Source organism: Patagioenas fasciata, chromosome 6 (genome assembly GCF_037038585.1).
Source record: "Patagioenas fasciata isolate bPatFas1 chromosome 6, bPatFas1.hap1, whole genome shotgun sequence".
NCBI lineage: Eukaryota > Metazoa > Chordata > Aves > Columbiformes > Columbidae > Patagioenas > Patagioenas fasciata.
In genome coordinates, this window is record NC_092525.1 from 33,023,078 (window position 1) to 33,049,703 (window position 26,626).

At 39.0% G+C, this 26,626-nt stretch overlaps 1 protein-coding gene across 5 annotated transcripts in view; it reads left to right on the forward strand.

Moving 5' to 3' along the window:
• Nucleotides 1–503: 503 nt before the first annotated feature.
• Nucleotides 504–26,626, forward strand: part of KYAT3 (kynurenine aminotransferase 3) — a 31,420-nt gene continuing 5,297 nt past the window's right edge. For 2 of the 5 annotated variants that reach the window (XM_065842037.2, XM_071810463.1), the window contains exons 1-14: nt 3,577–3,596; nt 4,871–4,986; nt 8,630–8,688; nt 9,935–10,079; nt 13,192–13,341; nt 14,531–14,617; nt 16,202–16,324; nt 16,412–16,532; nt 20,877–20,953; nt 21,803–21,892; nt 22,498–22,684; nt 23,667–23,740; nt 24,166–24,252; nt 25,309–25,396. In XM_065842037.2, the coding sequence (XP_065698109.2) occupies nt 3,584–3,596; nt 4,871–4,986; nt 8,630–8,688; nt 9,935–10,079; nt 13,192–13,341; nt 14,531–14,617; nt 16,202–16,324; nt 16,412–16,532; nt 20,877–20,953; nt 21,803–21,892; nt 22,498–22,684; nt 23,667–23,740; nt 24,166–24,252; nt 25,309–25,371 (1,392 nt within the window). In that variant the 5' untranslated portion in view covers nt 3,577–3,583 and the 3' untranslated portion in view covers nt 25,372–25,396. Of the gene's footprint in view, nt 524–1,030; nt 1,149–3,576; nt 3,597–4,870; nt 4,987–8,629; nt 8,689–9,934; nt 10,080–13,191; nt 13,342–14,530; nt 14,618–16,201; nt 16,325–16,411; nt 16,533–20,876; nt 20,954–21,802; nt 21,893–22,497; nt 22,685–23,666; nt 23,741–24,165; nt 24,253–25,308; nt 26,484–26,626 lie in introns of those variants that run through there. The other 3 variants (XM_071810464.1, XM_065842038.2, XM_065842035.2) reach the window with 3 other exon arrangements.

Below are 26,626 nucleotides of genomic sequence, written 5' to 3' on the forward strand. Positions count from 1 at the left end.
ATTTCTAACTAAATAATCAAATTTAGTGACGATGAGGTGCTGATTAAAGGGAGCTTTTTCATTTACAAATGGAGTAAGTCTCTGTCCTGGTTGTGAAGGGGAATCTTAGAAATGCAAATCCTATGACTTTGTCAAGTACCTTAAAAAATCTGGAAAATCTTTTTCTCATCAGGGGTTAACTTGGGTATAAGATTATTGTTAACGATTGTGACTCATTATTCTTTCCAGAAAGACAGCCCAAGGAAGGTAACTAGTTACCAGTTACCCCAACTGAGCACCAATTTTTATGTTGCTTGGGAGATGCTACACATATATGTGTGCATAGCTCCGTATCAGAGAAGTATTTGAGCACGAAGAGAACAGAAAAAACATAATTCAACTTAGAGATCGGGAGACACTTGGTAAAACCTTCAGCCAAGTCGCTGAGCCTCATTCTGCGCGCAGACCTCTCCTCAGCAGCAGCCTCGGCCCCGCTCGGCACACGGGTGACCGCCCGGCCCACAGGTGACCGCCCGGCTCACAGGTGAGCGCTCGGCGCGGCGCCACCTCAGCCGCCTGCCCGGCCACAGCGACTGGCGCCAGCTTTGGGGATCACCTGCCTTCCCGCCGCGTTCTCCAGGCCGTGCCCGCCGGTGCCATCGCCCGCTCCCCGTTCCTCACGGCCCCGCCGGCTCTGGGGCACCTGCCAGGCGGCTCCCTCGGGACACCCGCCTTGGCCAGCCCGCAACCGCCCGTCCTCCAGCTCCGAGTGCGGGGCAAGACTTCACCTATCTCGGGCTACGCAGCTTTACACTTTCTTCGGCCGCTTACGGCGCCGTGGGTGAGCTGCCCCGGGCGGGTGAGGAGAGAGGGAGAGAGGGAGAGAGGGAGAGAGGGAGAGAGGGAGAGAGGGAGAGAGGGAGAGAGGGAGAGAGGGAGAGAGGGAGAGAGGGAGAGAGGGAGAGAGGGAGAGAGGGAGGGACCCGCGGGGTTGCCGTTTCCCTCAGGGTTCTCCCGCCCCTTCCCCTGAGGCGCCGCGCGGGGGCGCTCTCGGGCGGCGGGCAGACGGGCGCTCCCCGCCCCTCAGGGCGGGCCCGGCGGGCTCTGAGTTCCGCTCCGGCGGTTCCGCGCATCCCTGCGCGACAGCCGGCGGAGGCGCTGACAGGGCGGTGAGTGGCGGCGTGCGTGAAGCGGGAGCCGAGGTTCTGCCGCCAGGGCCTTGTTCTGCTGAGGGCCTGCAGGGGAAGCGGCCGCGGGGTGGGCTGGGCCTCGCTGGCCCCCAGCGTGAGCTGGAGGTGGCGGGGCCCGCTTTTGACCCTCCCGGCGGCTGAGGGTCCGGGGGACGCGGCGTGGTACCGGGCAGGTGCGTCCCGAGGCCGGCCGCGGCCGCTGCTGAACGCGGGGCCTGTCGGCGAGGGGAGGTTTGCCCGTGCCCGGCGGTGTCCGGCCTTGCAGAGTCGGTACTGGACAGGCGGAGTGCTTCAGGCTGTAAATGCCTGTGGATAACGCGTCAGTGCAAAGGGGCCGAATTGCAAAGCTGCTGGGAGTCAGGAGAGAAGTGAGGAACACACCCCACAACCTCACCCCTCTCTTCAGTCTGTATTGTAAAATGTATTTCTCCATGATAAGCTTTCTCAGTTCCATGTAGATAATGGAAGAAGAAATGACAAAATGTTGACTGCTATCACAAATCCTTCATATACTGTGTTTTCGAAGTTCAGTGCCCTTAATAATAATACCCAGCTTCCCTGAGTCCAGCAGCTCTATCAGCAGTTCTCTTGGCTTGACATGTCATTTATTACTTTTAGATGGTAGGAAAAAGAAGTTTTAGAGACGCCTCAGTAAGGTGGCACCTTTTCTTTCTCTAAAACTTTCATCCTCTAGACGCATATGAAGAGAAGATCTTTCAAAGCCTTCACAGAGTTTGGTTGTGATGTGACATTTTCCACGTTTGCATGTCCACCAAATATCAAATACAACACAAATATAACAGGGATTGTATTTATATTATTGTGGTGGCTGATGTGCTTGCAGTATTTCTAGTAATGTTTGTCACTAAGGCTGCACGGTTAAATGTGATTACTTATATGCAAAAATGTAGTAGCTTAAGGGGTCTCCCCATGAGTCTTTCAAGCCCAAAGGCATTGTTCTCACAGAGGTGGTATAACTGAAGCTCAAATGAAGGCACAGCAGCATTTGGCTTTCAGTTTCAAAGGGAAAAAATAAATTAATTACCAACATGTTACTTTTAGTAAAATGACTTGGTGGTACAGCAGCATCTGGGGTCAGGGTACTGTGTGACCAGGAGGCTGGGCAGCTGTGACAGGAGCAGAACAGCCTGTGACTCAGAGGTTGTATCTGTGCTGGAGTGGTTATAAAGCACAGCACGAGCTAAATGGTTGTTAGTGTACAGATGTATTCATAGAGTTCTCATGACAAAAATCTAACTATATCTTCCAGTCTAGTTTAAGTCACCAAATCTGAGCTTAAATCATATTAGCAACCAGAATGTGTCTTCCTCTCAGCCCCACTAAAAAACACTGACCTTTCTGGTAACCCTTCTTGCTTCCCACTCCCCTAAAAATATAGGAAGCTGCAGTAGTCATTTGTCATGCCTTTTTTTCCTAACAAGTTTGTTTTGTTTTGTTTTGTTTTTGAGTATGCAAGCCTGAATTCCAGGTTGACTGACTATGATTCAAAGTATGAATGCTTCAGAGCACTACAAGTTAGAATGGGATGAAAAGTATTCCTGACTGTTAATTGCTGAGTTTAACAGACATAACTCTTGGCCAAAAAGCCAATGCCTGGCTCCAAGATTGAAAAAGGAGACCTGAATAAGACTAAGAAAAAAATAAGTTATTGTATTTTAATTTCCTCACAAAGGCCAGTGCATTTTCTGTGTTTGAAGAATCTTTTTAATTTTTAAGGGAGTAGTACCCTTGTAGCTGCCTAGCACTGTGTAACTTTCTGAGCTGGAAAAAAGTTTCTATCTTGATGAGAAAAATGTACTTTAGGACATTATAAAACATCTCATTAATGTCTTGTATGTTCTTGGTCATTGTCAAAACACAGACGGATAATAATTAAGTGTGCACTCATCCTAAAAGTAACAGTGAGTAATTCTTTTGAGCCTGTGATATGTATTAACATATCATATACAATTATAGTGGGAATGTGTGGGTCTGGAAAGAAAAAAAAGTAGGTCTCGCTTTCATTTTTTGAGATCGTTGTGAGAGAATATCTGGTTATATTAAGAAGGCCTTTGCCTTTACTTCCTAGGGTAGTTTCAATGGAAGTACTCAGTGTTGCAGGAAAGAGGTATTTTTAGAAAGAAAAAGTCATACAGGTGTTTTACATGAGGCTTTTCCATTTAGTGCCCAGTAGCCTTATCTCTGAGTGCTTGTGAGTCTGAACAAATGGTGTTCAGCGTTTGCTGGAAAAATGTCACAAAGGTTGAATTGTAGTGGGACAAATGTTACACGCCAGTGTTGTTTCTGCTATGTTCCTTATAAAGCTTTCACGATGTCTACATTTCTGTGGTGTTAAAGGTGGATTTAATTTTTTACTTCAGGTATTTCAGGTACTTGCAGGGACTGACCATCCCATGGTGGCTACAGGTCTGCTGCCCCTCATGCTGTGTTGTGGTTTTGTCTGATTGCCTCGTGTCGAATAATGGCTTGTCAAATACCTCACCATCTTTCTGTGCAGCATGGCACTAATGCTAGAATTATTCACAGCTGATAATAATTTTTCTTACGAAGTTGCAAGTTAGTTTTGCATGTAAGGTTTGCAAATTTCTTAATTTAATTTTGCTACTCCACAACGAAAAATGAAACAGGCAAAAATAGGCATGTTTGTTCCTGCAAGTGTTTGCAGTGTGCTGCAAGAGTAAACCTGTCTCTAGTCTGAGTCTGGGAGACCAGTGCTGTTGTTATAGTCACATTTTAAGATAGTATGTTACATAATTAGTTTTTGTAAGCAAAGCAGGCAATGGTATTCCTTTGTTTCTAACACAAATAGTATAGTTGTTTTCTTTCTTCTTGGTTTTCTTCCCCTTTTCATGTGGCAAATTCTGGGTAGAAGCAGGGATTATTTGTTCTTTAATGAGTAAACTATGGAAAACAAAGTTAATAATTATACTGCTGTGGCTACTGTGTTCCTGACAGAGGTCTATGAGTTATGGTTTTCTCTTACACTTTTCAGTCATTTTGGCAATGTTTAAAAACACATTATTGAAATAGTTGCCTGAAGTTCCAGCTCCTCTTTTTTATAGTTCTTGGTTAACAGGGCACATGTTACCAGTGAATGATTTGTTACTCCACACAGAACATCCTTTGTAACTGTTTCCTGCCATACTTGATGTTTGCAAAGTCACTGTGGCAAAACTTAGCATAGTTTACATATCTATAAAGTGTGTAGGTCTGCCTCTCCAGTATGACTGGTGATTTTAATTATCTCAGTTGCAGAATATCTGATTTGAAACATTTGAAAATGGCAACCAGTTTTAGAGCTGTGTGACTTTTTAAAAATTGGGCTCTTTCTCTTGTTAAATTTGCAATTGTAATAGTAATTTTTATTACACAAACACGTTTGCAACAATTCTAACAGACTTAGAACCTTGAATTGCATACACTCTTAACTGACATTCAAGGAAAAGAAGATCAGTGCTGTCAAATACAGAAAACCATCCTTTTAGAGGACATCCAGAAACCTTTTGCAGCACTGTCAGTTGAAAGTTTCCTTCTCGATGCATACAAACATGATGAGGTAATAATTTACTAAAATTTATTTCAGCGAAAGTGAAACAAAATCGCTGAAGGGAAAAGGAGTTCTTATATTTTAGAATTGCTTAATGTAGAAACTAATTCCTGGGATCTGTAAATTTTTTCAGGTCACTGTTGTACAGGCATGCTTTTTGCTTCACGAAGCTTCTGCTGCCTTGGTGTTAGACCATCCCAACTAGGAACAGATTTGCTTTCCAGATCCAGGAGACTTTCAGCCTCTGCAGTAAGTATTCCTTCAGCTTCATAGATTAAAATACTGCACAAAATAGTTTTGAGATGCACTAATTTTGCAATGATGCTAATATATATGCATTAGCTGTGCTTTTCCTTATTTTTTTGTTACATTGATGCAAGCCTTTAATATCAAGAACATTATAAGATATTTGAATCAGTCAAATATTTAACCACACTAGTGTAACACATATTTGGTGATTAAATTTCTTTGCACCTCAGTTTTCATTTAATTAAGTAAGAGTAGTGGTGCTTCTTGATATTGCAATAACACAGGGTATACAAGTATCTCAAACTTAATTTTATATAGAATCCTCTCTGTTTCCCAGTTTAACTACTTATAAGATTGTTTAACATAATTTTAAGTCTTCCGGTTTTGTTGAGAGAAAACAGAACTTTGCAACATGGTAGGTTGTTGTAGGTTGCACTTTGCATTTCATATAGAACACTGGAATGTAAATTGTGTTTGCAGGTCAGGACAGATGTCTATCTGGTCAGCACCTCAGGTCAACCAAGGCATATGTCAGACCCTTCAAAACAGATGTTCAAACCATTATACTGGATAGTTGTAGTACATTTTACTCATATGAGAAGTTTGAGTATGCAAACCACTTTTTGAAGGTCATATTTTGCCTCAGCCAGTTGTTCATAAGCTGTCAGTATTTATATTCTATATAATGGAGTTGGATATTCTCACTAAACATGCTGAAATTTTTAGCTTTTGACATATAAATTCTACAATTTAATGATGCACCATGCTTCTGTTGTTATTAAACATATTACCATTAAATTTAATCACAAATTTCTTTGCATTAGGAAGAAAGATAAATATGAGTAGCACCTGACTTTCTATCAGGTGCTTTCCCTGACAGAAGGTGTTATGGAAAGCAGGAGGTCAGAGTTAGAGCTTGATGCTGCTTAACACTGATCTTAAACTCATGGAAATCCTAGCCTTGCACCTAGAAATGGCTCAAAGATTATCAAGTGATGACTTAACTGTGCTAAAATGTAAGAGTCTTAAGAATTCTCATGACCTTGTGGAAGAAGAGTGTTGCTTAAGGTATCATTTTAAAATGTCAGTTAATTGGTTTGCTTTCTCGAATTAATAAGGTGGACCTGAATCTCACTGTAAGGTGAATCTGTGAAAACCTGGAAACTAATGTAGGTCCAGCTGTTCTGTTATAAAACTAGTTTCAAGGCACAAGAAAAAATAAATAGGAAAACTTAAATGATGGAATATTTAAACTTAGAATAGTATGAGAACTGTAAGGTGGATCCTTATTGTACTGGTTAATACATTTTTAGCTAGGGAAGGTTACTTAATGTAGTTAAAATTTACATTGTAGAGTTAATTATCAAAGTCATGCAGTTGATAAACCTTTAGCTTTTAGAAAATTGAAACAATTTCAAGAGGAGCTGGTCAATGGAACAAATTTACATGTGACAGAATACAGAATTCTCATTTTTCACTGGAAAGATTCAAGGTGAGAGGTCTTATTCCTTGTAGGGTGAGAAGTAGGCTAACATGTGAAAAGATGTGTGTAGGGGGCTCAGTCTAAGTAGTACCTGTGTTGTTTGTACAGTATTACAGTTATTTATACAGTTATACAGTACAGCCAAACATTAATCATATTTACCAAGACATGCACTGTAAAATTGGATTCATCTTCTCAACCATATGTGTGTTTTTAAATAGATGCAGTATAGATTACCTAGTCAGAACTCCCTCTATGTTCTGTGCCAAGAAGGTGCAACATTAGCTGTCTAGTTATCTTAATGGTTTTCTTCCTTTGGACAAATAAAAGGTGTCCTGTGCTTGATTCCTCTGGTGTTTGTGTCTCATAGATGAGGTCAGAATGAGATAACTAGAGAAGACATATGAACAGAGATACGTCTGTTAATTTTCTAGCTTCCCACTTTACAAATTGTTATGTATGTGGTAGCTTCGGTACGGTGAACAGGTTGAGTGCAAACGTGTGCCTGCATAGTATTTCCACTGTGAGTCATTCCCATTGATTCGAAGTTGAAACTTGGAATGTAATGGTAATGTAGACATTTTATTTTCAGAGTAGGGTAGCTAGAGTATAGGTTTTGAATCTTGCAGACAATAACAATAGTTACCAGTGGTGAAAGTCACTAAAATCAGTAGTCTGACTCAAAGAAACAGGAGTGTCTGGAGTACTGAGAGACTATATAATTCCTATGTAATTTCTTTCCAGTTTGCAAAGACAGAAATGGACTTGCACTTTTTTGTTTGCACATAGAAATAAATCTCTTTTTTCCACTAACTCTTCTCTTTTTAGCTTAAAAGTACCACAACCATCAATATGCTTTTCTCTGCCTTTATGGCGAGTACTCATTGAAAGTCTATTCTAAAGAAGTTTTCCAAAACCTTAACTGAAGGTCTGAATATACAGCAAAAACATGTTCTAATGTGGTTTTGCTGTACTGTAAGTAAATTCTTTAAAGTTTTAGAAGTCTGAATGAAAATAGGAAATGTCTTTGCTGTTTCCCTCTTACCTATGAGTTTAACAAATAAAATTACATTGAAGATGCACGCTTTCCAAACTGGATTGAGCAGGAACGCAACTACAAATAACAGTCTTCAAGTTGTTAGTGTATCATAGAAAAGAAAAAAGAATGTAGCCTATGTATTTTTTTTAAATTTTATTTTATTTTTAGGTCATCTTTTAAAGCTATGGAGCTAAATTACACCCCTGCACCATCCTTGCTGAAAGTTCAGTGGCTTTTGATAATGATGAATGAGAATTTAGGACATTTTTGGGTATTTTCTTATTAGTCTGAATTCAAGCTATTATAGAAGCTTTAATGAATGGTATATCTGAGAAAGCATGATGGAGGGTTTGTCATTGTCATGGTTAGACCCGAGCTAGCAATATAACCTCCCACCCGCAAATAGAGGAGAGAATTGAAAGGGAAGGGAGAAACTTGTGGACCGAGATAAACACAGTTTAATAGAATTATAAAATAACGCTAATGTACTACTACTAATATATATAAAATGGAAAAATAATATAAAATAATAAAAGATACTAAATACAATTCCTCACAAACTCTGTGTGCACCAAGCAGCCAGTCCCAGGAAGGAGCACCTGATCCCGAAGAGCTGATCCTGGAGAGAGAAGAGAGAGAAAGGTCCAAGAGTCCTCTGCAGGATGGCAAAGGCCGATTGAAAGAAAGTCCCGAACAGAACTGTCCTGAACTTGTCTCTGTCCTGGCTCTGAGAGAGCAAGCTGGAAGATTCCAGCTCTCTTTAAATATGAAGCATGACGCTAATGGGATGGAATACTCTTATGGATCAGTCTGGGTGTCAGTCAAGCTCTGTCCCATCTGCACCCTGATTCCTCACTGCCTCACACCTGTGGGCAGAGCTCAGAATGTCCTTGGCTCAGACCAGAGCAGTTAAAAACATTAACTCTGTCCCAGGGTGTTATTTCTTGTTCTCAAACTAAATTAAAACAATTACCATGCTAGCTACAAAAAAGAAAGGTTTCTAACTACGTGAAGAAAATTAACTTGTTTTCAGTCAAGCCAGCACAGTTATGCAGAATCCAACAATAAAGTACTTTGTCTTTCTTAACAAAACCCTTCTGTCTGTTATTTTGATCCTGCAGACAATGGCCTTCAGACACAAAAACACAAGACGAATTGAAGGTCTTGATAGCAATATTTGGTAAGTAGAAGGAAAATATCTGCAAATTCCAGAAAAAGTCTTTGGCTGACATTTTCTTTCCAAATTGATAATTATTGCCAATAAGACAGTACATAGCACTTGCTGTCTCCGCTGATATATATTTGGTACCTGCTTAGAAGCAGTGAATCAAATTCAGTTAAAAGTGTGAAGTAATTCTTATTCTTGAGGTTTAAATATTAGGCTTGGGCTTCTCTTCATCTAGTAAACCATGTATAACAAATATAACTCTTGGGCATGGTAGTATAACTAACTTTCAAATTCAAATATTAATTTTGTTGAGTAATGTATTTCATTTACACTTGATTTGTGTTTACCCAGTGAGTCAGATTTCTTTTTAAAGCCATTATATATGTCTTTATAATTTAGCTCACTATTTTAATACACTTTTTTCTAGGTGTTAAATTGGTCTTAAAGCAATATTGTCAAAGTTGGTAAAAACACAGTTTGGGGCTTACGTTAGTTGTATGCATATATGTTTGTGTATATATGTATATATACACACAAGGTGTTTTCGTCACCCAGCCTCAAACTCATTTTTAGCAATTTGTATTAATTTTAGACAGAACTATGATACTATGTCAGTATTATTGGTTTTGTTTGATGTTTTGTTTTCCTAAATCTTGTTAACATTTGACTGAGGAGGAAAGGGTAAAATGTAAAGCTTAGCTGTGAAGGGGGGAAAAAAGGTTTTCAAAAATGCTGATGTTCATATCTGGCAGGCTAGTAGGAACAGCTAATGAATGAACAGCCTGAAACAGTCTGCATAAAATTACACACACACACATACACAAACCACAACAAAAAAAAACCACTCTGAAGTGACTGGGTATTTCAAATGGCACCTTCACTTGACAGAATCTAGCCTTTAAATCATTTAATGTGTCTGTTCTAATTAGGTCTACTTCATTTTACAAACAGGGTAGTGTTCAGTTTCTGCCCATATCCAGAGTTACTGTGTGTTTGTGCATGTGCACATCTGACCACAGTGCTGCTGGCAGAAAGGTTATTCCGTGGGTACAGAAAGTTCACCTTTTATTGGGTTCCCTCTGACTCCTATGAACGTTGTCCCAGCCCGCATCTCTCCATGTGAGCTCTGTACTTAAACCTGTTTCCACTGCTATGAATTTGGCAAAGTGAATTTTTTTTTTTTTTTGCTTTTAATGATAATGAAGGAAAACATAATTTTATCTGCTAATGTTAATTTTAAGGTGTTTTCTTCCCTCAGGGTTGAATTTACAAAGGTGGCAGCAGATCCCTCAATTGTTAATCTTGGTCAAGGCCTTCCTGACATATCCCCTCCCAGCTACGTTAAAGAAGAGCTCACAAAGGCAGCAGCAGTTGACAGACTGAACCAGTACACACGAGGCTTTGTAAGTACTGGGGAGCTTGAGGACTCAAGTTCAGTGGAGAGCATGCCACAGGGAAAAAAATTGACTTTGCTTTACATTGATTTTATGTGTAGCTTGTACTGTTATGTCCCAAACTAAGTTGATCTAGTAGCCTTATCTGTTACTAATGAATATCCTCTGTGTAAGCTTCTTCAAGGCAGAATCCTTCAGCACGAGCAAAATGGTAGAGCACATGTAGGATAAGTTGCCTTCAAAGAGTCAATTCATGGTTTAAAGAGTGTAAATTATACATTTATGTTCAAACATGAATCAGATAGAATAATGGTAGAATGAGAAATACTTGATACCACTTGAGACAGTACCTCTAGGATCAAGAAAAGATTCACCTGTAACATTTAGTAGATTTCAGTGGAGATAAGAAAGTGATGAAAACTCTAATATTTTCCCCTGGAAGATGTTCACTACCCATTCTTAAGTTGGCTTGTAGAATTTGTCTTGAGCTGAGTGTGTGTGACATTTATTATTGTCCAAGGCAGGATATTCAAATAGACTTACTGTTTGAGTATGACCACTTCCTTGCTTGGTCAGTCTTTCTTTTATTTTGTGGTAAAGATAAACTGTATTACACAATTGAGAATCACATGTCAGGATTGCTACAAGAATCTAAGGAGATTGTCTAATATTTTTCTAGATGACCATGTTATGCAACAGTGTTAGAAAAACAATGTATAGGTCGATAGGCCGGCATTTGTGTTGTCTGTTATATATATCTATATGTATTCCATCATAACTTTTTGTCTGTTCTCTGAGAATCTGCATGCATCAGAGCGCCTGGAAGCAGCAGTGTCTGGCGGCCACCTAAAGGACAAGCTATCACTGTGAGCAGGGTGCAGGTCTCTCCAGCCAGGGCCCAGTCTCACAGCACCTGAGCAGGCCCAGAGATGGTGGCTGTGGTCAGCCCAGATCACCCAGCAAGCTTGTGGTGGTGAGGGCCAGCTGGGAAGTCAGTCCACTGGTCAGGCACAGCAATGCTGACCATGCTTAGACATAACCCACCTGTCACTGGGCATGTCTAGGGTGACAAGGCAGGTCCAAGGTTAAGCCACAAAATCAATGTACAGGTAGGAGCTGGGATCTGCAGGGTCTAGGGCCAGGTACAGGTGTGGCTGTAACTGAATTGCAGACCAGAAACCCTACTGCATAGCCTTTAAATGAAGCCCCTGGAGCAGTGGCACAGCTCTTGGCAGAGGCCCCCGGAGGGGCTGATCTGGACCATTAAGGTGTATTAGGACACTCAGGGGCCTCACAAGAACAGAAAGGAAAGAAGAAAAATCCTCAGTGAATGGAGTCTGCTTATAATTTATAGACCCGTTACCATTTGGGTCTATTTGTTTAATCACCTCTAGCTGTGTGCAAAGAGTCTCTGCAAATAGGAGATATATATATATATATATATATATATATATATATATATATATATATATATATATATATATATGTATACATATATAAAGCTATATATAAACGTACAAGTATAAAGCAATTATTTAGTGCTGGACACACACAAAAGATGGCTGGGATTTAGTGAACTGGACCAAACATTAGTATGTTTCTCACCTACAATAAGGTACCTGAAAAGTCTTTGCACACCAGGCAGACAAGGTTTTGGAGGAGCCTTGGCACAGGCGGAAAAGTTACAGAGAGAACGGGCTGTAGTCTACCTTCCGGTGAATATTCACAAACTGGTTCTCTAAACCAGTTTGCAAATCAAGCATAAATATAATTTTACCAATGCATGCAATTATTCAGTATTTACTTGTCACTTTATTTCCAAATCCTTTGATAATTCCCATGATAATTATGAATGTTTGTAGATATACTGTAGATTGTAATTAAAAAGGAATTTTTACCAGGATTTCCATCTTCAGCCTTTGCACTTCCTCTACAGATATCTGCATTTCTAAGGTTTTTGAGCAGAAGTGTTTGTGGTAGCAAATATGGGAGGGATGAGTGTGACTGATGCACGTCCATCTGATAACTGAGATATTGTCTCAGCTCCCAGTGGTGCTCGGACCTCCCATGACTGTGGAGCTCTGGCCTGTAGAGCAGCGTAATGTGACTTGGGTGGTGCAGCATTCCTGCCCTGCTGACACACTCATGGCAAGAAATGGCTGTCATTTGAATCAGCAATGACTTGTAAGCCTTAATTTATGGTGATGTTCTTGTTTACACAAGGGTTCATGAATGATATTATGCCTTGTGTGTAGAGGTACAATGTTCAATACTTCAGAGAAGGGTTTCTGTTACATAGTTGCATTTTGTCAAGGACCTGTTTTCTATTTCTACCAACTATCCAAAACAAAAAAATATTTTCACAGCAGGAAACATGTAGTCCTTCTCAGTAAACAGAGTTGTGCCTTCTTACTTCTGTATTGTATATGATCTTTTATTTGTTTTCTTGTTTGTTGCACATATTGAGAAGAGTAGGTTTAACTGCTATGTCCCCATAGGGAACAGACATGGTGCTCGGAGATTTGGGATATAACTGTATGAATCATTATTCTGATCGCAGGTGCTGTTTATCAGCAGTATATAAACAGAATAAAAATATTCCCCTTGCACCAAATAATTTTTAGTTGAAAGATAAGAAAGGCAACAAAAAGAGCTTCAGATGGAAATACGGTCAGGTGGGAAAGAGACTAAAGGAGGTGAGGATGAATTGGTGCTGGAGTATTCCCTTTTCACCTCCTGTCTCCTGTCCTGCCTCTCCTGTAGGCTACCTGGAGCTATCCTGAGATGTGATAAGAAGATATAAACTAAAAAACATGAGATATATGAAAAGCATTTTGTAGTAGATGTGAATAAATCAAACCCACTTTTCTAATGTGCAAAAGCTTTAAACTGTGCAGTTAACAGCCATTAACACTGAGGGCTCATCTCTTATTTTTCTATTTCAAAATATAATGTTTTGATATATATGGAAAACCCCCTAAATATAGGTTTTGTAGGGTGTTTTGAAAAGATGGACCCAATTGTGTTCTGCAGTTGCTTTGAAATTGGGTCCGTCTTTTTTGAAACACCCTGTGCATTGTCAAGAACACACCAATCAGTTGCATTTGTTTGCTTTAAACAGGGACATCCGTCACTGGTGAAAGCCTTGTCTCAAGTGTACGAGAGAGTTTGTGGAAGAAAGATTGATCCTCTCACAGATATCCTGGTGACCGTGGGAGCTTACGGATCTCTCTTTAGTACAATACAGGCATTAATTGAAGAGGGAGATGAAGTAAGTTTTTATTTGAAGTACTCATGTGAACTCACTGAAATGAGAATTTGCCTGTTTTTTATTTATTCACTTTTAAATGTAAGTCAACACTGGGGCTTCTTTCCGGCCTCCATTAATTTGAATTGCTACAGTTGCATATGTGACGATTTCAGAAGCTGAGATTAGACTGTCCTTTAAATGTCTTCCTGTCATTCACCAACTTACAAATCCCTTTCTTTCATACTTATGGTACCTGTAGCAGTTTAGATATCACTGTTACTGCTAGGGTACACAATACACACTGATTGCTTACTTGAGAAAACTTGTGGGCTGTTGTCTGCAACAGAAGACTAAGGGTAACATGAAGTATTGTTGGTGTTTGAATAACCTCTGTCTATCAAGTTCTGGTTTGGGCCATTGTGTGGTAGCAGCATATTAATTTACTGTGCTAGCTGTGATGATTCATCCTTTTACTACTGATGTCTGCCTTTTGACAATGATATTAAAATTTATTTGAAGGAATATTTGTTTATGTCTGTAGTGGACAAGAATATTTTGTGTTCTCCTGCGTTTTCAGTGTTTTCTTGGTTTTATTTGTATAATGTATTCTCATTTGTACCTTTCCATGCTTTTCTGTTGCTCTAATATGCAGTTCTCTTTTTGTTTGTTTGTTTGTAACAGTTCTCTGCTATTAGCGTTTGGATTTTTTGGTTTATTTTGTTTTCCTATTATCTAGCCTCTACACAGTTTTCCTTGAATTTGTCTTCTCTTTCTGCCTGAAGATTTTCTTCTTTTAAAATTTAAAGACTTAAGCCATTCTTCAGGGTTTTCTAGATACTTGGAAATCCTGGAATTTCATGGACAGAATTAGGGCAGCTGTGCTGTGGTTCAGCAGTTTGCTGTTGCCATCTCCCATCTTTGCATCTTTGCCTTGCACCTTTAAATCTATGTGCAGGAGCCAAACATTCTTAATAATATATCTTAATAGTTGTAATGTGTAACTATAGAAGAACAGCCTGTGTGTGCTGTCAAAAATGAGTACTGCTTATCATACCTAGACTGAGGGCATTGTTATGTGATGTTCTGCAACATTAGATCAAGATAGCACGCCAGAGACATTATCAAGTCATACCATCAAAGTAAATCTGGAATTATGATGGCATTGTGCACATAAATTCTCTGTTTCTGATACTGATGATTGTAATTTCAGGTAATAATAATAGAGCCATTTTATGACTGTTATGAACCAATGGTAAGGATGGCCGGTGCAAAGCCTGTTTTTATACCACTGAGATATGTGAGTAGCTTTTAAAAAATTATTTATCATATAAAGTTTCTTATCCACACTCAGTACAGTTTGATGAATACCTTCCAGGTCAGGGGTGTCAGGCTCATTTTCACCAGGGACCACATCAGCCTTGTGGTTGCCTTCAAAGGGCCGAATGTAATTTTAGGACTAGGACTAGTTACATTTATACTGTCCTAAAATTACATTGCCTTTGAAGGCAACCGCAAGGCTGATGTGCCCCCTGGTGAAAATGAATTTGACACCCCTGATGCAGATGATGCTTTTCTGTATAGTTTTTAATAATATCTAATTATATAAAAATGATAGATTGCTATAGTGTAAGTTTGAGACAATAGTAATCCAAAGCAGATAGAATATTTTATTAATGTTGGAAAAGGTGGGACAATGTTTCTCATTTACTTTAATTTGTGCATTCTGAAAGCTGTTCAAAATTCCTTTTTTGGATGTAATCAGAAAATGCTTTCAGTGCAACTAAGGGAAGGAGGATCACAAAGCAGTGCAATTTCTCTGTCTACTAGTTTTCAGAAGACTTGTTTTCTGATCCCTTCAGCAACTCCTACAGTGACAGGACATAACTTGTGTTCCAAAATCTGCTTATTAAATAAGGAGCGATCATGCCATAGACATATTTGCTATATGTACTTGAATTACTGTTTCCTTTATTGGTAAAAAGGAATAATTTTGGTATGGGCTAATTCTCAAATGGGTGCTGCTGGTATTATGCTGGCAGCTTGCAAGGATTGTTCTGGATGCAAAGTGTTGATCCCGTTTCTGTTGCCTCGGGTGATGGGCACCCTTGCGTGGGGAGGGCTGAGGGGCTCTTGAGGCAGGGCTGTTGCATGAACACCATGAAATCAGAACATCACACAGTGACAAAACCTCCAAGACTGGAGTGGGAGTAGGTGAGACTGTTCCTCTGGATGCCCTCTCTCTAAAAATGTTTGGAATGACGGGGTTCCTCCAAGTGTTTTCTGTTTCATGCCCTTGTTTTTGGTCTGGCCCTCTCTGAACAATGTGCAGATGTCAGAAAGTTAGTGTGGCCATGCTCTTTGTTCTCTGCAGCAACTGGCCCAAACTTCTGTTGTCCATGTATAATACCATAGCAAATCCAGAGCCTCAGTGGTGCACATTTTTAACTGTTTGACCATTTTCAAGTGGACAAGGAGGAAGAAAAGACCTTGAATCTCTGCACTGGTGATCAATCTTTCCAGCCAAGCAGGCACACACTCTGTCTAGTATCTGGAAAGGCCATAAACTCTCCTGTCATATGACTGCGCTTCCTGCATTACACACTGTTATAGTCAGCATGTGTGTAACCAGATCCTGGAAACCAGTTTCTGGGGAGGCTTTAAGACAGACAGTGGCCAGGAAATGAGAGCCACTGCCATAATAATTTACCTTGCTCTTAGCTTCCCTGCCTGTTCCTAGAAGTGCCTTATCCAATCTGTCCTAGGAGAAGTTGTCAAGTACGGTTATGAAAGTGTCTGAGAGTTGTAAGTTGGGTATCTCTGTTTAGGCTCTAACATGTTGTTTTCAAGTAATGCATAATTTTTTTTGTTTGTTGTTTTTTAGAAAAATGGTGGAAAATCTGTATCTAGTTCTGATTGGGTCTTAGATCCTGGTGAACTTGCAAATAAATTTAATTCGAAAACAAAAGCAATTATTCTGAATACCCCGCACAACCCTATAGGCAAGGTAAGATTCCTGTTTTAACACTACTGTACCTTTCAGAGTATGCCTTAAATACTATGATTAATGTATTGTCCCTTACTTGTATCCCAGGTGTTTACAAGAGAAGAGCTCCAGGTAATAGCTGATCTCTGTATTAAGCATGATACCCTGTGCATCAGTGACGAGGTGTATGAATGGCTGGTGTACAAAGGACATAAACACATTAAAATAGGTACTAATTTTATGTGGCATCTTAGAAGTGGTTGTGAAATTATGTTGTAAATGTGCCTTTTGGAGATAACGGTTGCCGGAATGAGTCTTTGTTCTAGTGGCTTCAGGATTTGACTATATTACAGTGTTGAGACTATAAGGAAGACAGCTCCTCCCTTTTCTGAATAGTATTTAAAAAAAATAATTTTGAAGTAGAATTTCCAAAAGCTCTTCAGTGGCTTTGGAGCAGATACCCATAGAAACCAGTGGAACTGATGCTCATAAATCAGTTATGGCCATCTGAATATCCCATCCTTCTTCAGTTATTTTTTTGGCCATGACAAGTATAACTGCTGTTTGTGGATGTATACTGTGTTTTGCTGAAGAACTAATAGAAGGAACAGAGATTACAACTTCTTTCTCAAAACAGCATAGAGATAACAAGTGAATGCATAATGAGGAACACAATTAGTGCGGAGATAATACATGAACACTGTCCCTCCGAAGTGCAGAGATACTGTTAAATAATGGACATTGAATGCTGTGAAGTTGCTGCCCGGGCAGTGCGAAAGCATGCTAAAACCTTCATGCAGTATTGCTACAGGGGCCAGGCACCATTGCAAGAGCAAACCAGAAAACCAAATATGATGTTATGTCCCTGTACCTCTTGCTTTACTTCTTGATCTGAGTTTCACTGAATTTGGTGGAATCACTCCCACAGTCTCAGAACAAATGAATCCAGTGCACATTACTGAACTCCTTCCTCAGTCCTATAATGCTACAGCTAAGCGTTTATGTAAAGGTTTCTAGTGTGGTGGTCTTGGTTTGGATCTGCAAGTCCCAAAACTTCCTCCTTATATGACAGACATTTTGTTTCTAATGGCAGGATCTTGCATGAACTATCTGTTACTATCATTATGGAAGTTTCTTTTTCCTGGGTTTCTTGTAGCAGAGACTCAGGCATGGATTCCAGAAGTTCTTCTAAAACAATTTGCAAGGTACAGTGTAGAGCAGCTCAAGCTGAGTGCCTCCTGAAGAGAGAAAAATGCTTGGACAATTATACCCTCACAATGCAAGCCCCCAGCCCCCATACATCACTCTAGGCCAATTGCAAAATTAGAGTCTGGGGTCTCCCTGTTCTTCACTGGATCTCTTCATTTTTGTCAGGTAGGCAGTCAATTAAAGTTCTGACCTTCAGTTACTACTTTGCACCTGTAGCTGGAGAAAATAAGTTCTTGGTAATAGCCAAAAAATTCTTTAGATGCCATTCTGTTGCTTTACTTATCTCCAGGGTTGCAGCGCCCCTTACCTTCTTGCTTGAAGACTGAGGCCTTTTTATACCTAATGAAACAGAAAGTTCAAAGATTCACAGCTTGCAGAAGTTATGCTAACAAACTTAGCCATGCCAAGCTAATTCTAGATCAGCAGTTGCTAGCCAAGTTCTGTAATAAGCAGTATACCCCAACATTCAATAAGCTAAGGCAGTCTGTTCCCTACCATGATGTACTTATTGTCATAGTCAAGGCACATTTCAGTTGTCTGCAATGGACACATCTAGTTGAGATTCAACAATGAAGTCAAGAGACATAAATATAACTTAGGTATGAAAAAGCTTAGCTTTTTCCCTGGCTTTACCACTGGTTGAATGCTGAATAATTTTGCTTCTATGCTTCCATTCCATATGTGTAGAATGGCAATAAAAGCAACTTTCCATTAGTGGGGGCTACATAATTGTAAAAACTGAATCTTACAGATAATAAAAAGGAAGTTATACCTAAATGACCTTGAAATACTTATAAGCTCAGCTGCACAGTTGCTGATTATACAGCTGCAGTACATGCATTGTATTTTCCATGTGGAGACTATGAATTTGTTTTGAAAGCAGCCTAACTCCATGGCTGTTGTGGTGCCTTGATAGTGATGCCTTCTTGAAGACCTTCAGATGTGGGAGAAGGGGAACATTTTGGGTATATTCATGTGATAGTAATTTGAGTCACTGCATTCTAATAAGTTACCACAGTAACTGATGATATGTGGCTTATGTCCCAACTGCGAAGTAAAATGAGTTAAATTAAAGCCTTCTTCATGGGCTTAGCAGGTGGTTCATGCAAATAGCTGTCCTCAACCAAAATCCCTGCTGGTGGTGTAAGGTGATCCATTTGCCTTTGCAGTGGCAGCAGGTCCAAACACTCATGATGTCTTCTACACTTTGCCTTAGTGAACAGGGGGTGAGGTCTTAAGACACAGTGATGCTTATTGTTCATTAGCATCACTATTGCCATTTTAATGCTTCAAACCAAAACATTTCCAGTTCCATAAAAAGCATTCTGTAGTTTAGCGTAAAATGTAAAAATACCATGTAATGATAATGCAAGTTAAAGCCTGGACAGTTGTCAGCTAGGTTTGGGTGCATATTGTTCAACAGATCCCACGATCTCGTAAGTCTACAAAAGATAATACAAGAAAAATGCATCTGTTATTTCACTGTTTTAAAACTTCCATATTAACCTCTACATATTCCATCAAACACAGGGACGCTATTCTTGTGAGAGATGTGAAATTGATATTGCATTGATCTACAGGGGCTGGTGGTTCCTTAATACAATTTAACAGAGGTTGCCAGCCACAGATCATAAAATTAATATGGTCTTTGTGCTGTCACTTAAGTGGTTTTCTGTAGTGTATAGCACTTAATCATGTCTCTCATCATAATGTGACTTCTGTAAAACCGTGGACCTCCTCCAAGTAATGATTAGGGTTGCACTGGCAGACTTAGCGATTGCATCTCGTAACTGAGGATTCTGAACAAGCCTCTCAACAAGCTGAGTGCCATCCCAGGTAACAGGCTTCTTACGTGTGTTAGTTTGCAGTTTATTAGTTTTTAAATTCTAGTCAGGCTTGGCTATGGTGCCAGATACTGATTTTGCCTTATGGCATAGAGGAATTTCCCTCTCTGTTTAAAACTTGCTGCTTGTAAAAGCAATGGAGCTGCTTCTTTCCCTGTGCCACTTGGCTGCTGCTGTTGTTTGAAGTACTGTTACATTCCATCTCCAAGGTTGAATTCCTATGACTGTGTGGCAAAACCATCTCACTCTAGAGGGCATTAGCTTTGAAATTCAATTCTTTTTTCAGTCTGAGCGTTAGTTTGGTTGCCTTTAAGAAGTATGATCTTGACCTAGCGACCTACAAGATACATCTGTTCAAACTGCCTTTTTGTTTTAAAGGTCACAAAGCACTCGCATGAATATGGGTGGGCTAGTAGGAATGTGGGTTTCTTTCCTGCTGTTTTGCTTCTCTTCTTGGCAAGTGTGCTCAAAAAGTACATTTCAAATAACTGTGAAGACTTATACCATGTCTAATGCAGATAACTGCTGCAAAAACTTCCTTATGAAATTCAGTGGTTTTATTTGGGAAGTCTTTGTTCACTGGCCCCCTCGAGAGGGGATTTAGCAATTGACAGATTCATTGGTAGTGAGTGGTTCCAGTGTACAAATGAGGTGAGGCTGGATGTTGTTGGCCACTGCAATTGTAGTAGTGGTATGACCTTTTCTAACTTCGTATCTCATACTTAAGTGTGTCTTGATTTATCTGTTTCCGTTGAAAAGTAATTAAGTTAGAGTCCAAATAGAGCTCCTCTGAAGCAGTGTACAGAAAAAAAAATATGCAAACCTATAGGAAGAGATCTTTGCTCTGTCATCTCCTTGGAAAAGAAACAAGGGTTTTGGTCTCCTACCAGATTCAAATACAGTGATAGGCCTCCACACACCCCTTAATCCCTGCAGACATCCTTAGCTAACTGCTGTTGTTGGTCAGCCCCAGGTGTACTCAAATGATATAATAAAACATAAGTCATTTACTCACTCTGCTAGTTTTCTGGTTCTTCTGGTATTCGGTTCTGGGTTAGAAGTGTTAGTAATTCTTTTCTGATTTCTGAGACAGCCAGTGACACTGAACTGGACAACTCTATTAAAATGGCTTGCAGTTTCCAACTTGTTGTTTTATGTGGTGCTATTATCAGGCACTGAGATGAATTAGTAGCCACTTATTAGATCATATCTTTCATATTAATAATTATGCATTTTTAGCTGAGGATAACTAACATGTAGCTTTCACAAACTCTGCCTCTGATTTTCTGCCTTTTCTTTCTCCTTTCACTAATCATTACCTTCTTTTCATGCCAAAAAGCATTGGCCCATATATTCTTTCCCATTTGTTAGAGTTGCTATAATTTTTAGAATGTTATCATCACTTAATATGCTGCAATGATATATTAACATATAGCTCTGAGCTAGGGGCAGTATGGTTTTTCTAGCTGCATGGAATATGTGAGTACACGTGTACCAAATTAATTTTATTTTATATACAGCTACGTTGCCAGGTATGTGGGAAAGAACAATAACGATAGGAAGTGCTGGAAAAACATATAGTGTGACTGGTTGGAAGGTAAGAAGAATCAATATAAAAGAGTTCAGCTCTATAAAGAATAGAATGCATTTATAACACTAAAATGTCTCTGTTTTTGTGACCTATCTTTTGAAAACTTCTGGCAAATCTCCATGTCTCCAAAACATGAAGACAGCATTCAGCTGAAGCAACTACCTGCCCTGAAACACCTATGTTTTCATTCTTGTCTCTTGATTAATAAGCTCTTCTGAGAAAACAAGACTAAGAAAATAAACACAGTATGATTTTTTTCAAAACCAGTCAAGATATATCATAATATTTTAACTTGACATTTTTTTTCCAGATTATAATAATAGTATGCTTTGGAATAGCTTATATTGCTGTAAAATATTTAATGATAATATTTTGCTTTAAAATACCTATTAGAAAGTAAACAAAAATATGAAACCATTGGGCAACTAAATTATTTTTTCCTCACCTGTGTTCAAACTGAACCATGACATGCATGATGCAGTAGTGAACTTTTGTTTTATGCTCAAACCACCTTTGACACAGGAGCTTATGAGATGAAAAGATTCTAAAACAATTAGGAATAACATTCCTAATAAATGCTCAGTTTGATTTCTGACTTTTGTTATATGAAGAGTTAAAATTTTACTCAATAGTCTGAGACAGGGATAAGTGAAACTATAGCTGTTGCTCCAAATCTAGAATTTAAGGGCATCATTCAGCAATCTTTGTGTAAACCAGATCTTTTCTGAATTCTTTATTGGAACAAATTCATCACCAATTCTTAAATTAGAAAAACTTGAGACATTGACTAATATTCTTTAATTTTCAGTAATGTTATTGCTCTAAGTATAATACCAGCCTGCTTTCTTCCCTTAGCTTGGTTGGTCTATTGGTCCCCAGAACCTGATTAAGCATTTGCAAGTTGTTCACCAAAATACACTGTATACTTGTCCAACTCCATTACAGGTAGGTACAGATGGGGCAGAGGAGGTTATTTTTTGGCATAGCAAAACTGTAGGCATCACTGTAATAAAACAATAGTCACAATAATGAAGTGGTTTTTTTTTTTTTGGTCAAAATATATATTCTGGGGTACAAGAAGAGGAGACAAGTTGGATCAACTCACCAGACATTAAAAAAAAAAAAATCACAGCCTTGCAGATTCTTTCACCTACAAACTGCTGCTTCTTGCATAAAACATGACAATCTTAGTGGTTTCCTAGCAAATACAAATAAAAGTTGTTGCAATAAGGTCTTGTTCTACTGAGCATTCTCTCTGTCTACTAGTTTCTAGTATTCTATGATACATTATTATCAATTATTTAAATTTTGCTTCAATTCGGATTGTAAGCTGTGGCTTCTGTATGTGGTTAGTACTTAGAAAATGTCTGGGTGCTTTGGGTGTTGCCACAGCACAAAGTAAACAGCACATTACGCTCTTGGATATAATTTGTGTAATTTGTATATGCTAATTTGCTTAATGAGGGCCAGAATAGAATAAAAATCCATGTGATTTCAGTAGGAAGTGTGTGAGTGTCCATGAGTGCTTTCAACATTGATTATGTTTGCAGGAGGCTTTGGCACAAGCATTTTGGATAGACTATAAACGCATGGATGACCCAGACTGCTATTTTTACTCACTGTCTCGAGAGCTGGAGAGCAAGCGTGATCGGATGGCTCAGCTACTGCAGGGAGCTGGACTACAGCCTGTCATTCCAGATGGAGGATACTTCATGATTGTTGATGTTTCTACATTAAGTTAGTATAAAATTTATTAAAAAGGGTGTGGAACGCAAATATTATAGTTAATCTGGAAATGCAACTTTCATTTAAACTATTCTCTCATTTCATATTTGCACAATGTCAGAAGTACTAAGTAGGACTGAAGTTTTCTGTTTGACCTTAGCCTGGGGGTAGATTTTGATAAGCTTCAGCAAAGCCTTTGTGATCCTAACTATTGTCCATGTTTTGCAAAGCTTTGGCAAGGTTTTAGACAGGATGAAAGAGATGGATAAAAATGCGTATTTTCAAAAGTGCTACGGTTATGAAAAAGTTTGAGAGCCAAGCACCTGTTTTTATATCCTGAGTTGGTACCCATTTGTATGTATGTTTGTTTGTTTTTCTTAATCTGAAGTCATAACCTGAAGGCTCTTGGAGGCATTCTGATTTCTAAACATTATAAAATGCTACCAACATTTACAAAACCTTTTGGAAATTCAGGTTATGGTAACACTGAGGAAGAGTTCCCACAGGGGAACATTTTCTAGTTCCACATTTTTCACAAACTGGTCCTAGTGGCACTTGTCACACACACGAAATGTTTAAACACAGATGGACCTCGCAGTGCTACCATGTGTCAAAGTTTTAGATTCTCCGGTTCACAGATGAGAGGGGAAATTGCAGTGATTATTGCTATCCATGCAATTAATATGCCCATCAATACCCTCCACAGTCCTGATGCCTCAACAACTCAGACTTGAGGACTTCTTGAAGCACTACATGGCTTTCTTGCAAGCTACATGTCAGAATTTGCTTTGAATGAAAAGCAAGTGCTCAGGTCGGAATGGAAAGGTTCAATCTGTTTGCCTGTTTTAATTGTTATAGTATAATTTAAAATTATATTTTAAAATAGAAGCATACATTTTTATTCTTAAATATTAACTAAAATAAAGTGCTGTTAATGAATACCTTCCCAATGGAGTCTAGGAGATGTTAAAATGTTTTAAATTTATTTTTTTAGATGTGGATCTTTCTGATGTAGATGAGAAACAACCTTATGATTATAAATTTGTCAAATGGATGATAACATCTAAGGTAAGGTGTCTTAGTCATACTCTAGTTTTATAAATGCTTTTCTATTGAAAGCAAGAGCAGTGCAGCTGTACTTATTAAATAACATAGTAGAGGTATTCCATTCAAAATATTATTTGGTGTTTATAGTAACTGCTGATAATTATGTGGCTAAAATATTGCTAACAGTGCTGAAAATGTACCCGTAGGTTTGCGTTACATCCCAGCACTTTTCTTTCAGCATGCTTAAATGCTAGTTGTAGAAAAAGTACATTTGAAATGTTTTGCCTAAGCAATTTGAATTTAGTTAAGACTAGCTAGGGCATACAAAACTAGACCTTGTACTTCCCTCATGTTGGGAGAGAAAGTTCTAGAAATGGAATAATAAAATCATCATGCTTAAAATAGATTTTTCTTATATAAAATGATATTTCTGTTTGATGTTTCAGAAGCTGTCAGCAATTCCTCTTTCAGCATTCTGTGGTCCTGAGACAAAAAGGCAGTTTGAAAAATATATACGTTTCTGCTTCATTAAGGTAAATTTGTGAATGCTGAAAATTAAGGTGGTTTCTATAAGCTAGAGCAGAGAATAATTGTATAGCAGAGTGGTATATCTCATGCCCATTCTGCTTCCAACAACAAAACAGTGAAGAGGTCACCTTCAACTTCAGCTCATTTGCCTGAAAATACATAGGATCTCACAGAAGCTCCAAATTACAAAAGAAAACAAGGACATGGAAAATTATCTTGTTTTTTGTGAGAACCTTCTTTTCACATGTTCTTTCTGTTGAACCCGTTCTTGAAAAGACTGAAAGACTTTGGGGACAGGTACATAAGCTTTGGTGAACTCACAGTCCTGAGAGGTTTCCTGATTGTTCTGTGACAGAGTCAGCAGGATGGAACGTGTGCAAGCCCTTGACTGCTCTAGCACACAGCTGGAGCCTTACCTTGAACCTGTACTGAAGTGCAGCTTCTGCTCATGGTACTTAGCTCTTGTGATGAAGTATAAAGACTATGAGCCAGTAACAACCAGGATAAAACTTGCTAGTTGTAAATGTGGCTTACCCAGGATGAACAGCACTAATTATGTCAAGTTAAAGACAACCTGTTTGACTCACCAGGTTGTAGCCCAACCACACAGCTGAGCAGTGGATAGGTTACCCATATTTAGAGGGATTATGCTTAAGTAGTTCACAGCATAACTTGGTTGTGTGGAGATCGAAAATTCCCAGCTGTAAACATAAAGGTTAGGAAACTATGTTAGCATGTCTCCTGTACAGAGCTGTGAAGTACATCACTGCATAAATGCCAAGCATTTATAGGAGTATTGCTTTCTTTAAATTGGATAGAATGAATGCTAAGAAAATGTTGTATTTTAGATATAACTAATAAATATTTGCAAGGAATCAGCAATGAATTATTTGTGTAGTCTACATTTGTAGGTATAACTGGTAATGAAAAACTGACTGACAAATATTTACAGGCTGCAAGTGAAACTGCCAAATATTTATTTGGGATGATATGATCATGACTGCTACTCTCTCTTCAGGACCTCCATGCTTGCAGTAATAGTGACATTCCTTGTTTTGCAGAAAGACAGCACACTAGATGCAGCTGAAGTGATCCTGAAGAACTGGAATAAGCAGACTGCCTGATTTTTCTTACTAACTCTTCCATCCGGTATAATTATCTAATAGTTTTTTTAATTGCAATTGTAAGAATGAGTTACTTAAACAGTACCAAATTAATATGGCATTGTAAGTAACTTCAAGCTGCTATTTCCTGATGATTTACTGAAATATGTTTATTGCAACTAAGAGGGTTTTTCAAAATCACTTTTTTCATTAAAAAAGAAGTTTTAAAGATCATGCTTCTCTCAGCTACAAAGCACAGTTCTCAAGTATTTTTTAAAACCCAATTTGTACACTCTGATTTTCCTGAGATAGCTGGGTTATTAGCATGTGAGCATATATGAAATTGAGTTATGTGGCCTCGTGACAGTGCGGGTATTAAGAATTCTTCCATTCACCTCTCTTTACAATATTTTCATTGCTCTGTTAAAAGAACAAAGCACCACACTGCTTCCAAAAGACTTTGATGTAACACTCTTGTATTACTCTCATTGGCAAAGGAAAGAAAAAGCATATGCAAGGCTGAAGAGGGAAGTAAGAAAACTATAGCAAAATAATTTTTCCATTGTTATGTTTGACTGTTTCAAATATCTCATTAGTGCTAGAGCATCAACTTTGAGTTGAGACACACAGGTGGCTGATGTTTAAAGAAAGCTCTGTGTTGTGTATAGGTGTAGAGTCTTACTCGGGTGTGTTGGTTTTGGCTGGGATGGAGTTGATTTTCTTCACAGTAGCCAGTATGGGGCTGTGGTTTGGATTTGTGCTGGAAACAGTGATGATAACACAGGGATGCCTTCGTTACTGCTGAGGGAGCCGTGCTTACACACAGTCAAGGCCTTTTCTGCCCCTCAGACTGTCCTGCCAGAGAGCAGGCTGGGGGTGTACATGCAGCTGGGACAGCAGACCCCAGTGATATTCCATACCATATGATGTCATACTCAGCAATAAAACTTGTGAGGTTGATGAGGGAGCAGCTGCTTGGGGACTGGCTGGCCGTTGGTTGGTTGGTGGTGAACGATTGTTTTCAATTGCATTACTTGTCTGTCTTGGGTTTTGTTTTCCTCTTTTATTTTTTTCCCCTTTTCATTATAATTTTATAATGATTTATTTTTAATTATAAAATTGTTTTGATCTCATCCCATGAGTTTCTTTCTCACTTTTCACCAGGGCTTGGGGGGAGTGAACGAGCAGCTACATAGTGCTGTATAGTGCTTAGTTGGTGGCTGGGGTTAAACCACAACCCTCATGTTATAGGACCCATTGTATTAGACTTGAGTAG